This window comes from Aphelocoma coerulescens, chromosome 3 (assembly GCF_041296385.1).
Source record: "Aphelocoma coerulescens isolate FSJ_1873_10779 chromosome 3, UR_Acoe_1.0, whole genome shotgun sequence".
Taxonomy (NCBI): Eukaryota; Metazoa; Chordata; class Aves; order Passeriformes; family Corvidae; genus Aphelocoma; species Aphelocoma coerulescens.
Window position 1 is genome coordinate 15,548,269 of NC_091016.1, and position 13,849 is coordinate 15,562,117.

The 13,849-nt window shown below is 49.2% G+C and overlaps 1 protein-coding gene across 1 annotated transcript in view; it reads left to right on the forward strand.

Moving 5' to 3' along the window:
• Nucleotides 1-345: 345 nt before the first annotated feature.
• Nucleotides 346-13,849, forward strand: part of LOC138107669 (TOG array regulator of axonemal microtubules protein 2-like) — a 95,469-nt gene continuing 81,965 nt past the window's right edge. Inside the window, exons 1-8 of the mRNA XM_069009183.1 lie at nucleotides 346-476; nucleotides 1,752-1,798; nucleotides 3,758-4,039; nucleotides 5,437-5,525; nucleotides 6,472-6,622; nucleotides 7,716-7,877; nucleotides 9,887-10,019; nucleotides 10,856-10,961. Coding sequence (XP_068865284.1) covers nucleotides 346-476; nucleotides 1,752-1,798; nucleotides 3,758-4,039; nucleotides 5,437-5,525; nucleotides 6,472-6,622; nucleotides 7,716-7,877; nucleotides 9,887-10,019; nucleotides 10,856-10,961 — 1,101 coding nt within the window. The remainder of the gene's footprint in view (nucleotides 477-1,751; nucleotides 1,799-3,757; nucleotides 4,040-5,436; nucleotides 5,526-6,471; nucleotides 6,623-7,715; nucleotides 7,878-9,886; nucleotides 10,020-10,855; nucleotides 10,962-13,849) is intronic.

The following is a 13,849-nucleotide window of genomic DNA, read 5'->3' on the forward strand; positions in this document are numbered from 1 at the left end:
TGGGACTAGTACAGACAAACTGCTTTGAACAAGTAAAAACACTACTAATAAAGCTTGATTTTTGTACCTGGGCTGATGGGTTAACTTTATCATTTAATCTAAAGAACTGTTTAATTCAAAATTAACTAATTAAGGCACTTAACATGCAAAGACCAAACTTAATTAGGGACTTCATGTATGACAAAGACCAAGCTGCTCCATCAGTTTGACATTTCTGCCAGGTCCCAGCTAACAGCATGGCTAAATGTCTTCAGGCATGAATGGGGGCAAGGCTGGATGCTTGATCTGAGGAGTACTGTGTTCTACTCTTTGCAGGCTTCCTTGCTGTTTTCCAGCGGTGGGGATATGAAGAAGGGGTCATTGGGACCACCTTTGATCCCCCCAATACGCAAGGCAGTGAGTCCCCCTGTGAGCAGTGCGGCAGCGTCTGTCCCAAGCTCTCTGCAGCTGGATTTCCAGGAGTCCCCGGAGATGAGGTAAGCCAAGGTGTCTGCTGCTCCAGTGTGCTGTTCCCCTCGCTCTTCTTGTTTTGTGAGGTTATTTTCCACAGTCATGTCTCCCATGTATTTAGGCAAACCTCCGTGTATTCCCCATTTTGCCCATCTGTGGTGATCCAGCGCAATGGCAAACCCAACACCATATGCCCTAAGAGCAGAGGTGGTTGTGGGGAAGAGGAGGCAGGGCTTAAGAGCTCCTCAAAACAGGTCCTCTGCTGGAGGAGAGGACTTGGCTGCTGATTCCCTCTGTGGTGTTTGTGGTGTCATTTGGGAACTGTATTGCATGGATCTGGATACTGCAGTTCTTTGAATACTGTGATCCTTGACTGTCAACTTCTGCGGCCATGAGAATATGTCAGGGCAAATATTGGCTACTGAGGAGGTGTCTGCAAATTCAGGTGCTGCTTCTGTAAATGTCAGGCGTGACTTCTCTGTGCCTGGGCCTCCACCGTGAAACCAGAGCCCAGATAAAACTTGGGGTACAGATGTATAATCTGATTGATGTCTAGTATTTCGATCTGGGCTTAAGATCAAAGAGGGCAAGGTGCTAGAGAAGAGTTATAGGACTGTACCTGATGCAAAGATATTAGCTTGGATATAGGTGTGAGAAAATGTAGCTGTCAAGCTTATCCTAGTGACAAGGATAAGGAAGGAGTCACAGAAGTTGCAATTGAAAAGCATCCGTAGGGCTTTTAAAGTGCAATCTGAATATCCTTACCTAGCAGCTGAGATGAAAAAGGCCTTTTTGTCCTTGAAAGAGCAAGCAGGTGTACTGTCATTCTCAGGAGAGAGCAGTGCTATGACCCCATGTAGCCCGAGACTGTCACCAGTGTAAGGCATGAGCAGGCAAAGTCAAGCTTTGTCAGGAGAACAAAAGTAGCTGCCCTCCATACAGACTTGTGTCTCAGCTCAGCAGCTCTTGCTGCTTCACAGAGGCTGTAGGAGCCACTTGGCTCCAAAAGGAGAGAACTGGGCAGGTCTGATGCAAGTTGAAGAATGACTGCTGTGTTTCAGCCGGAGCTTGGCAAGCTCTGTGGGACTCCAGCAACTGAAAGCTTAAGGACAATTCATCAGCTTTGCAACTGGGTTTGCAGTTGGGTTGGTTTGCAGTTTTGCAGTTGGGTTTATGTGTTGCATTTCCTCCTTCATCAGGGGGACCGTGCTAAGAAGGTTTGCCTCCTTTGATGCTACACACATTCCATGCCCTTCTCTTTCTACCTGCTCATATGTTCTTTTGTCCTCCATTTTCTCAAGGCCAAGATCCAGCAGCAGAAGCAAAGAGAAGAACTCTGAACATGCAAGTAGGTACAGGGCATGTCTGTCCTAAAATGACCATTGGAATGCTGACCCAGGGGTGGCATTGGGACAGTTTGGTTGAAAACCATCCTGGTTTAAATTTCTTCAAATTCCTTTGAATTCCTTGATGGGCTCAGTGGACTCTCCCAGAGCCTGGTCACTGGGAGTGTGCTCCGGTGGTGCAGTGAAAATTACTCCAGGAGCTGCACTGGTACCTTGGGGCTTGGGAAATGTGCCACAGGAAAAGAAAACATTCCTCTCCATCCTGCACATGCCTTTCATCTCCCTGCACCCTTTCTAAGGTCATAATTAGTAGAGAAAAAAAGACATTTAGCATGAAAGGAGAAATGTTCCCACTCCTTCCTCCTGCCTTTGAAGGGGGACACCTTCCCTTGGGGCAGTTTCTGTGCTGAAGCCTTTGCGATCTGAAGGAGATTCATGGACATTGCCTGGTTTTGCATGGGGAGAAATAGGGAAACCTCCTTAGACAGAAAGGCCTTGTTAATGTTCCAATTAAGGGGAAGGAGACTTCCAAATGGATGCAGCCTATGCAGGACCAGAGTTTGTCATCCTCTGACAGCACAAGCCTAAAGCCACCTATGGCAGGTTCACGATGGCAAATCTCTTCCCCGACTCTCTCTGCCCGTGTCAGTAGTGCAGGCTGAGGCTGGGGGAGGAGATGGCTTCTGCCCTGTCCCCCCTCCCTGCCTTGCCTGAGCCCTGACAAGAAGAGTTGTGCCAGACAAAATGCGGTGTCTGGTGCATGTGTGTCAGCCCCTGCTTTCAAGTTCAAAGCCTCAATGACAGTGGTGTTGTTCCTTTGCCATCTCTGGGCGTGGAATGATAGGAGAGGTGAGATTTGAAGGAACAATTTTGCTGATGCAGAAAAAGGGATCAGATCCACTGGTCCCTTGCCTCAGGGTTAGTTCTGCCAAATCCTTGGCAAGGCCCCTTTGGAATGACTCCGTAATTGCTGATATGCAGCTGGAATGCTGAATGCATCTGGGGAGAAGTATTGCTGAGTATGTAAGGTGGCATTTTAGCTGGATTAATTCTGCTCTAGAAATGAGCTATCTCATTAAAGCTTACCTGTTACGCTTTTATAATTGTGCTGACCATTCTACAGGGGAAAAAAATCCTGATTTAAGACAGTTATTCCTTTTTACTGTCCTGCTGCCACATGATTTTATCATCGGTGGAGGCCTGTACAGAATCATTAGTTCTCTGAGTTTTAAAAGCTCCGTTGGAGAGCATTTCAGATTAACCTGCCCCGTGCCATTTCCATTAAGAAAATTTTGAATTGTCAGGATTAGCGAAGATCAGAAATGTTTTGAGGCAGGTCATGTTTATGTTGGGTTTGGGTGTCTCTGCAGGAGAGAAAGCAGGGAATAAACCCCTGGAGCAACAAAGCAGAGAAAAGCTGGAACGTTTGCATGAACAATGTGCTCCCTACAGATATGGGCTGCTTGAATACTGGGGACATCTAATTTTGATTGCAAATCTTCTGCAGCTTCTAATACATGGTGCCATTGTTTGTGTCCCAGCACTGCCTTTGTTGTAAAGAGAAATAAAAACCACCAACAAAACCCAGCTGAGAACTGAGGGGGAGTTACAGAAACAAAGGCCTTGAAAACTGGCTTTGGAAAGCAATTACTTCCTAGGTGGAATTGTCAAATTCTAGAGACCCCCCTGTGGGTTGCCAACTGTTTGGAAGGAAAGGGATCCCTTCCAAGTAGTGGATGAGCCATGAGCAGCACAGGAGCAAAGTAGTGGAATGTCTCTCTCCTGTCCTGCCAGCTCCATAGAGTTCAGACCAATTATAGTGATGCTAGCCTCATGAAAAATAAAAACAAAGCGATCTTCTCAATATTAAAACACCCCTCGAGTGCCTCACCCATTAGTTGTGGTGATTGTAAAGGTGGGAGTTCAACTAACTCACTTCTTCCCTTGTACCTGATCTACAGCTTCTTCTGAGTCTACAACAAAAGCCCAGAGGAAGAAAAAAAATTCATGGTGTGTGATAGGACCTGGGATGCCTCTGTTCCCAAGGGACCTGGCTGAACTTTTCGGCTTGGTGCCAACTGACGTGCGGAAGCCCGGCCTTGGCAGTGCAGGTCTCCGCTCGCAGCCTGCTCAGGGGGCCTTGGCCCAGGAGCCCCGGCAGGGGCAGCTGAGCAGCGCTGCCCCCGGGGTCACTGCCAGGGAGGACACGGTGAAGGCTGAGCATGGCTCAGCCTCACAAAGAGGTAAGGCGGGAGCTGGGCCGCTCTCTGGCGGGAGGAAGGCTCTTGTGCCAGCCTAGAGAGCCTGGGCACATTGCCAGGGAACAGTTCTGCCCTGCATGTGCCCCCTGCAATGAGCTGTGCAGCTCCCAGTGCCCCGTGTAGCTGTAGGGCTGCTCAGCTGTGGGGCCGGGAGAGGAGCAGGAGGGTGCGTGTGCAGCTGAGCCATTCCTGGAAAGCACAGGGCTCTGGGCTCCCTGCTGTCCCAGGGCAGCCCAGAGGCCAGGCTGTTCCTGTGCTGGCTCTCTGGAAGTGGGTCAGGGTGTCTCCCTGGTCTGCCTCAAGTGGCTGCTGGCAGGAGCGTGTTTCCCTGTGCAGCTCTTTAGAAGTTACCTGGGAATCTCTCCAATGAAATAGTGTAGCTTCAGATACTTTATGTTGGTGGCATTGTGGCCTCTGTCATATTTTGTGTCTCCACTTTGCACTTGGGACTGACTGCACTGCTCCCAAGGAGGTTACCCTGGAGTCAGTAGTTTTTCCCTATTAACTTCCCAGATGCTCTTACCTTCCGAGGCCTTGCCCCCAATCCAGAATAGCCCTCCTTCCTCAAAGCCCATATCTAACTCTTTTTTATTATTAAGCTGACCATTTTGCAGGGAAAAAAATCCTGATTTAAGACATTGGTTTTTTGCTACTTTGCTGCCATGTGATTTTATCCTCTGTGAAGCCATGTAAAGAGTGACTCATCCTCTGAGTTCTAAGGGCTCTGTTGGGGAGTATTTCAGAACGAGTTACATTGTTCCACTTCCATTAGGAAAATCAGCCTTTAGTCAGACTGGCCTGAAAGTGGCCCAATCTCACACAGTTTAGAATGAAAATCCTCGGGGAAAGCAAATGATCCCGTTTCAAGAACACAATTCACGTTTGGCTAACACTCCTGCAATCCTAAGCTTTTCTTTTCATGTCCTCTAAAATATTGCCACAAAGAGAAGAAAATACTGATCTAAATGCTTACAGGTATTAGAACCCAGGAGTTCTTTTAGGAACCAGGAAGAAGATGTGTACTAAAATCAGCATGAATTAGGGCAGATAAGAATCTCTGTCAGGAGCAAGCTCCGTCTCTGCCCTTCTCTATCAAACACAGCGGCTCTCCAGCACCCAGGGGTGAGGCCTTCATCATGCAGGAGGTTTCACTCTGCTGGCCAACAGAGCAATGCCATGTCTGCTGCCAGTGCACTGTGGCAGTAGCCCATCCATTGGGAGAGGTTCTAGGCATATGTACCTTGCTGCTCTCAGACACAATCTCTGGGCCTTATCAGAGCTCCGCAGTCTGGAAGCTGTCTTGCCTGTTGCCCAGCGTGGCGCTGTTGGGGGCTTGAAGTGTGCCAGAGATTTACAGGAACCTTTGCTTCCATTAACAGGCCTCCCACTGAGCCAGGCCAAGGAGACGGATCACCCCACCGGTGCTGGCCTTACGAATGCCGAAGCCCTGAAGGATGGCTTTCAAAAGGTGAGGGATAAGGACAGGGATGAGCAGACTTCCTTTCCAGTGACTGTTTAGTGTTTGGCCCAAAATGTCCCTGAAAATCATAATCTTCCACTCTTGGGGGATGGGGATTCTCTTGGGAATATATTTGACAGCTCCAGAGCAATTGCTTGGCTATTTCCAGTGGTGGCAAGGTCACTGGTTTGGAGATGGTGCTAAGGTCATGCCAGAAGCATTCTTTATGTGCAAAGGCCCTTGTAGAGAAGTTCTGAATGGCAGAGCAAGCTACACATCAGTGAATGTGGGCAAAGTGCATCCTTGGAAGCACAGAAGCAAGGATTCTAATGCTGAGTGTAAGCAAGGCTGCAAAATAAAATGGGAGACTTTGATTTTTCCTGGTTACCTTTCTTGCTGTATCTCACAGCCCTCTCATTCTCAATTTTTCCGCACATTAACATCAATGTTTCTGCAACTTGTTTTCACGTGACTCCTCTTTTTGGCCTCACGGTCTCTGAGAGCAGCTGAGTCCTTCAGAAGCCAGAAGTGAGAAACTGCTGCAATTCCTGGCCACGAGTGTTAAGCAACAGCTAATCACCCCTCCTTGCTGCGTATTGCACATGGTTTTTATTCTTCCTGCCATGTAGGAAGGGAACTGCCTGCCCACCGGTCACGTGGGCTCTTCATCTGTCTTGGAGCACTCCTGTGATTTTCTTGCTTCAAGCAGGGCCTCTTGACATAGGCGGAGAAACAGTACCTTGGAGCAGTGGAAGGTTATGGCAATAAAGCGTTCCACCTCACTGTGTGTAATTGCCAAGGTGAGGACAGGAGACATTTTTCAGAAACCATTGGAGTGTACATGGAGCTGCATCAAGGACTGTGGAACTCGATGGACTCTGTGCTCCTGATGAGATGTTGTGTCTGGTTTGTGTGTCTCTGCTTACAGTCTGTGATGCATTCCCATTGCATGTAGATCCTTGCTGCATTGTGCATTTTGGCTCAAAGGAACTTAGAGCGGAATCCAATGGGGCCTTTGGAGACAGAGATCAAGACAAAGAGAGAAAAGGAAACGTCCTTGCAGCTGCTTCCACAGACAGTTGACCCCGGGGATGCAGCTGCAGCAAGTAAGTGGTTGCTACACCTGGGGTCCTTTCTGATCACTCGCTTGCCCTCTGCACAGTGTTGCCCTGAGACTGGGGGGCTGTTACACTCGCATCCAAGTGGGAGTTTGCATAGGATGTATTTCCGGTCCCCAAAGAAAAATGGAGAGGCATGAAGTGTCTTGCCCAGGGCCTCACTGAGTCAGTAACAGAATATCAGCTTCCCACCTTCCCCTCTGAAGTCCTTCAGAGTGTAAAATTCTGTCTTGCAAAGTACACTGGGGCTTCAGACTCTCTCCTGGCTAGCAGCCTCCAGGAAAAGTGGGTCCAAAAGAATGCTTTTCAACCAAGGTGCAACCTGGAAGAAACAAAATTCAATTCCTTCTAATGAAAACCCCAGAGACCCTTCTCCCACCACTCCCTGCTGAGGAGCTGGCGCTGTAGAGCTGTGCTGAAGCCCCGAGCCAGTGCTTCTGTTGTAGCCCCAGGAGCAAGCAGCGTTCCCGACTGAATCCCGGCTGAGGGGCTCTGACTGCAGTGCTGTGTGCGCTGCCCCAGGGCAGCAGCAGGGACCTCAGGAGGCAGCACTCAGCCCGAGGGCATCACGCAAGGTTATCTGCGCTTTCTTTTGGGAACTTCCCCAGCCAGCCTCTGAAACAGGGAAACAAAAGAAAAGCAATACTGGGGTTTCCTTGTTTCTTCAGGGAAGCATCCCTGCAATTTGGTTTGAAACCAGAAGAGGGTAGATTTCGATTAGATATTAGGAAGAACTTTTTTATAATGAAGGGGATGAAACACTGGAAGAGTTTGCCCCGAGAAGCTGTTGTTGATCGATCCTTGAAGGTGTTCAAGGCCATGTTAGATGGGGCCCTGAGGAACCTGCTCTAGCTGAAGATGTCCCTGCTCATGGGGGCTGGACTAGATGGTGGTTAAAGGTGCCTTCAGACCCAAACTCTTCTAGGAGTCTGTGATTCTGTGATCACTTTCCCATGGTACTGTGCCACTGTTATACTTGAAGTTCGTTGGGATAACAAAGAGACGTTACCCAGCTCCAGCAAGTTTTCTGGGCCTTTCCATTGTCAGCCTCCACTCCCAAGCTCCTCTTTGGTCCCTGCAGGCTTTAGCCTACTGCCTGTCAATGGCACAGCTTCCAGTGTGCAGAGAAAACACCCTGGTAGTGCCTTGAAGGAGAAGGTCTTGAGGAAGCAGGACAATGTGCCCTTACTGCCCAATAAGCCCATCATCCATGGAGACGGCAGCTTCCCACGCAACTCCTCAGGTAAGCCTGCTCCACAGCAGCTTTTTCCTGCACCGGTTTTCCTTGCACAAGGAGCGCAAACCGCCTCCTGCCTCAGCCACCACAGCTGGGATCTTGGGTTCATAGCCTGTGCTGAGAATGGACAGCAAATCTACTCTTGAGTTACTCCAGCTCGGCAGTACTGGAGCACTTGGTTCTTAGAGATCCATTGGAAAGCTGAGCTGCATAAAGTAGTGGTAAAGACCTAAGCTCTGGCTTTTGCCCATCCTGATAGACCAAACTACAGCACTGGTGCCAGGAGGCAGCTGTAACTGCAGGGATGAGCTCGGGGCAGTCTGGCAGGGTGTGCTCACTGTGCACCTCCGAGTACCACCACGATCAACTGTCCGCTCTCCATCTTGGCCCTCTGCCTGTGCTGCTGTCCGGCTCTGCAGCCAGCTTTCCTGCTCTCCCAGCAAGGGTTGTCTCTGCATGGCAGTCAGCCACTTGGTGCAGCCGTGCTGCTGCTCCCAGAAGTGCCCAATGGCTTCTCGCTGCTGCCATCCCACGGCCTGCAATGCCAAGAGGGAACAAGCAGCGCCTCCTGTGTCACCCCACCCAAATACAGCGGCCTGTGTAGCAGGTGACAGCCAGGAGGGGCTGCCTGGTGCTCCCAGGCTGTTTGCTGCCCGCCGTGAATACACAGCACATAGTCCCTAGTGGCTCTTGCCTCTCCTTTGAGGGCAGCCTGCCTGTGCTATGATCCTGAGTAGGGTGAGATAAGAAGAAGGGAGCTAGGAATGATACTTTGAGTGCTCTTTTCTAGTGATGCTACTTCCATGGTCACAATTGACCAGAACTAGCCTGACGTGGCTCCCCATTCATTTTGAATATAGATGTATACATCGACATCCTGCTGCAGTGACACCACTGATGGCAGTGACAGGGCTACATCAGTGACAGCCAGATTAGCTCCCATCTGAATATTCTAGATTCTGTGCAATATTTAAACTCCATCATTTGAGACAGCTCAGATGTTTCCATGTACACATTAGAAAACTACCTGTTGAGTGCATGACATGAAATTTATGATGAACAGTCCTTTTGATGACAAATGGGTTTCATAAGAAATGGATTTATCGTCTGAATTTTCTCATACCTTGTAAACTGACTATCAAGAGAGTTCATCTGCCCACAATTTGCATCTGTCTTTAGGTATTCATATCATCAATTTGCATTTGGAAGGCTTTTTTATCAACCATCTGGGCTAGAGATTCCATTTTTCCACAAGAGAAAGCTTAGGCTTGCACAGTGTGCACACAAGTCCATTTGATGACAAACAAATTTCACCTCAGCATCTTTGAAATACAGCCAGTGTGTACTTTACTGAAATAGTAAAGATTCGTGATGCTTAGAAAGAACAAAATCCATGAACTACTCCCTTCTCAATAGCAGGCTGAAATGTAAGTGCACTCAGCTGCCCTCTGTCTAGAGCAGCTGAAGTCAATGGGAACAGAGGCGCTGTGAGGTGTGAAGGGTCAGGTATCGCTGTTCCCTGGTAGTTGCTCTGAGGGGATTCAGCCGGGCCCAGCAGGGCTCGGTTGTTCAGGCTCGGCTTGGTGCTGTCACGAGGCAGCTGCAGGTCTTTCCTCAGGGAGTTGCAGAGTGCCTCTGTCCTCAGGGCTCGGGGAAATCAGGGCGCTGAGACAAGAGAGGCAGCTGAGGGGTCCCTCCTGGGGTAGCAAGTCCTGCTGGTGGGCACTGTCTCACAGGGAGTGGGAGCTCTGCGGCCTCAGGAAGGTGCCGCTGGCTGTGGTACCTGTGGCACTCGGGAGCTGGCGCTGTGTGGGCAATTGTCAGGTTTAGCCAAGGAGCTGTGCCCAGCTGGGGGGGGCTGGGAGAAAGCAAGGAGCCAGAGAGCAGGGAATTCTCTGAGCCAGTGCCAGTTTGTACCTCATGGAAGCCTGGCTGGGAGATGGGGCTGCAGGCCGCTCCATGGCGGGGTGCCTTGCCCGGGGCTGCAGCGCTCAGGGCTGACCCTCTCCTTACAGTGACCCCGCAGACGGCCACTGGTGCCGAGCGCCGAGAGGAGCCGCTCCGTGGGAAGGGGCAGAAGGACGGAGCCTCTTTGGAGCCACAGCAGTCCTTGCTCGAGGCACTCTCCTTGCTCAGCAGCGATGACTGGTAAGAAAGGCCCCGTTCCCTCTTTCTCCCTCTTAGCGTTAAGGTAGGTGAGGAGAGTATCTTGCTAGTGCCTCTGAGCCCCAACAGCCCAGAGGGCCGAGGGGCACCAGTGAAACCACTCCAGAGCAGAGAGAGGATAAAGATTTGAGAGCAGCCTTTTCTTGGCCTTGCTCTGCAGCAGTGCTCCAGCTGCAGCAGGTCCGTGCTGTTTCCTCGCTTTGCCTGCTGCTCTGTGGAGCTGCAAAGGAAATCATGAGGGAAGAGGGAAAGCTGTGGGACAAGATGATTTGCTGGCTGAAGCCAGAAGCAGGATGGCAGCAGTTTGGAGTGTAGAGATTTGGGTGCCTCGGGTTGCAGTGGGACTGAGTAAGATTTGTCTCTGGCCCCACTGCTGGCAGCAGTGGCAGGAGTCGGGGTCTGCCTGTGACCTTCCGCATGTGAGTCCCAGGAGCAGCTACAGGGAGTTCTTCTTTCTGAGAAATGCACTGAGTTGTGCCATAGAGTCACAGGGAGGTGACAAGAAACAGCAGCATGGCACAGTCTCACAGCTTCCAGGAAGCACTGACATAGGGACTTCATGTGCCAGAGACTTCAGAAAGGCTGCCTTGTTAAACGGCCACAAACGAAGACTCTGAAACCCCTCTATTTGCCTCTTGGATTTGTGTATGCTTTTGACAGCCACAGCAACCTGTGGCAGCGAGTGCCACGATTTCATCAAGTACTGCCTGAAAAGCACCTCCCTTTGTTTGACTGAGCCGCCAGCCTGGTAATTTCAGAGGGTGCTGCCTAGTTCTTGGGTGGAGAGAAAGTCAATCTTTTTGGTACTTGCCTTTCAGGGAGCTGAAGGAGAAGGGACTCTTCAGCATCAAACACCTGGCTGAGTCCCACTCAGAAGTCCTTCTTTGTAGACTTCGTGAGGTTTGCTTGGCACTTACCAACGAGGTAAGAACATTGTTCTGAATCGTCCTCCGTGCCTCATACACGGTGTGTAGAGTAGATATGTGCCTGTTCATCTCCCTGTGTGCTCAGGGACTGCCTTCATTTCTGTTTCTAGACCTTATATTTCTCATGTCTGTCAGCTCTCTATAGGATCTGTGTGCACGTGTAGCTCTATTTACTGCTAGGTCGGGCATCTGACACTCTCCTCTTGGAGCGAGCTGCCATTATCATGCAACGTGCAAATGCAGAAACGGAGACACCAATTATGTTATTTGCTCCAGTCCAAATCTCTGCAGATCCTTGTGCCACTGCCTTGGAACCAAAGTACAAGTAAAAACACCTCAAAAAAGTATTAAAATACATCCAACACATCTTAAAACACTTGTAAAAGTATACAGTAAACACAGGAAAGATAACTCTTATGGTGTACAATGGTTTGAAGTTTGAAAAGGGAGCATTAAGTTGGGAATTTTAACTGGGGAATTTTTACTGGGAAGGGTGCAACTCTCTTACTAAACTACTTTGAACAATTGAAAACACTGATAATGGAACTTGATTTTTGTACCTGGGCTGATGGGCTAATTTGAACATTCAATTTAAAAATATTTAACTCAAAATTAATTAATTAAAGCACTTAATATGCAAAGACCAAGCACAAATAGGGATTTCATGTATGACAAACGGCGTTGTTTGCAGAAGGATGAGAGGACTGTGAGGTTATTGAACAAGGGATCCTCAAATCTGTACTGCAGCCTGGGTGCCATTCAGCCCACGGGTATGGGATCATTTGGTACCATGGACCAGTGCTTGCCAGCATATTGAATTCCTGCCCAGCTGGAAGAAGCAATTCTGGGTTCAGCTCCAGCTCTTGGTGGGCTGCATGATCACGGACAATGCTGCCTTTCCAGAATTTATTTCTCAGTTGCCTTTCATAGTCATTTGAAGCTTTTAAACCTCACATGTCAATTTGCTCTGCCTTAGGGAAAAACACTTCTGAGCCCAGTGCAAACTGTAACCTTTTGACACCAAAGTCTTCATGGTTTCCAGGTTCTGATGTTAGAGAAGAAAATGCATGTGAATGTGTTAATTAGCTTTTCTGGAGGAAAAACTCTGTGTCACGTGGCTGCGTGTGTTTGCTTAGCTATGGCTTAAATCCCAGCCTAGTAAAGCCCGGGAAGGCTGGCATGTGTCAGGGAAAACTAGTCTGTGAGCTTATGGGGTTGCCTGCCATCACCAGCAGAGTGGATGTGTCCTTTGGGGATTCCACTGGAGACAAAATTAGGCACCTGCTCCCTCCTGCAATATTCTCTTAGATCTTTCTAAAATATCCTAGAAAAGACAGTGAAACTTCATGTCTACTTGCACACCCACTGTTTGAATAGGGGCATTTTTGTCTCTCCGCTAAGTCATTGCCCTTGCACATCAGAAACAGGAACACCAACAAACGGGAATGACGCATGATCCTCCTGCTGGTGCCTCAGAATACTGGTAAGTGCAGATCTGGGTAGCTACCAAGATGAACATTTAATTAGCATTTCATGCTCCTTCAAGATACCCAGATCTCAGGGCATTTTGTTTCCAAGCTGCAGCTATACCGTCACTCTCTGGGGAAGAACAGTCAATAGGAAACAGCGACTGCCAGTATTGCAAAAGTGTGGGGCAAAACCTGAAGTGTCTGTGTGAAAAGGTGAGTGGGAAGAGTGTAATTCCCACAGCCAAAGCTTAATTAGGGCAGCAGGATCACTTCTTTACTGCATGGCTGCAAGATGATCATCAGGGACCTCCTTTTTGTATCTCATGCAGGAAAGGAGCTCTTAATAATACCCTGCTACTGAAACCCACACTGGGGTGTAGCTCTGTAGTGGTTCCCAATGAAGCAGATTGCCTGCTTTGTCACTGCCAGCCCTGTGACCCTGCGAGGGACCACAGTTCATCCCACACATGTTCTGTCTCCAGGAAAAGCTTGCCTTGGCTTATTAGAGGGGAAAAGACCAGAAGAATAATAAAATGGACAATTAATCTGGTCACTTTGGAGGACATGCTCATGCTTTCACATGGCAGCCTTGTACCGGCTTGTTAGTCATCGTGAAACATATCCATAGAAAAAACTCCGATCCTATACTACATCTGAATGAAATTCCTTCAGATTATTAAGATTTCTGTTGTCAGGACCAGGATAAAACCCTTCCAACACTCACTTGCAGCTGTCCTGGACTTCTGCAGCCCTTTATGGAAACCTGCTGTAGGTACAGTGTCTGGAGTTGGTTTGGGCCTCTATGAAAGATGTGTGGAACAGTATGCAGGGCTCTCCTAGGAGAAAACTGTTTGTCCAAGACCGGGGACATCGTGCCTGCAGAAGTGGAGTGGTCCCGCTCCCAGCCCAAGAGTCTGTGAGCTGAGCCACGCTGGGGAGAAAAGACACCGAGGGGCACCAGCCCAGCCACTTCACCTGCCATGACCGTTCTGCGGAGCTCTGCCGTGGGGGGGAAGTCGACGCTGGGCGAGCCACCGAGCTTTCATCTGCTGCTAGAACTACTCCGTGATAGCTCCTGTTTTTCCCGAGAGAGAAGCCGGCGCCATCTTGTAACGCGTGTCATGGGCGGGTTTTCCTCTGGCATTTTGGGTCTTTGTTCCAGTGGGAGGACGGTGAGGTCTGACAGTTTGATATCTACAAGTTACTTACTTATTTTTCCTTGCCTTGTGGGCATTCTGTTTGTTAATAAAGTGTTGGGTTTTTTCCACTTTCATCTATTAGTATTCCTTTCCTATTGCTGGAAAGGGATTGTTGGAACAGTTTAGAGGGGACAACTTATTCCAGACTGCCCTAAGTTTTCTCAAACTGAGACAGATGGCTTCACATAGGAACATCCCCAAGGCTGCTGAGAGGAAGG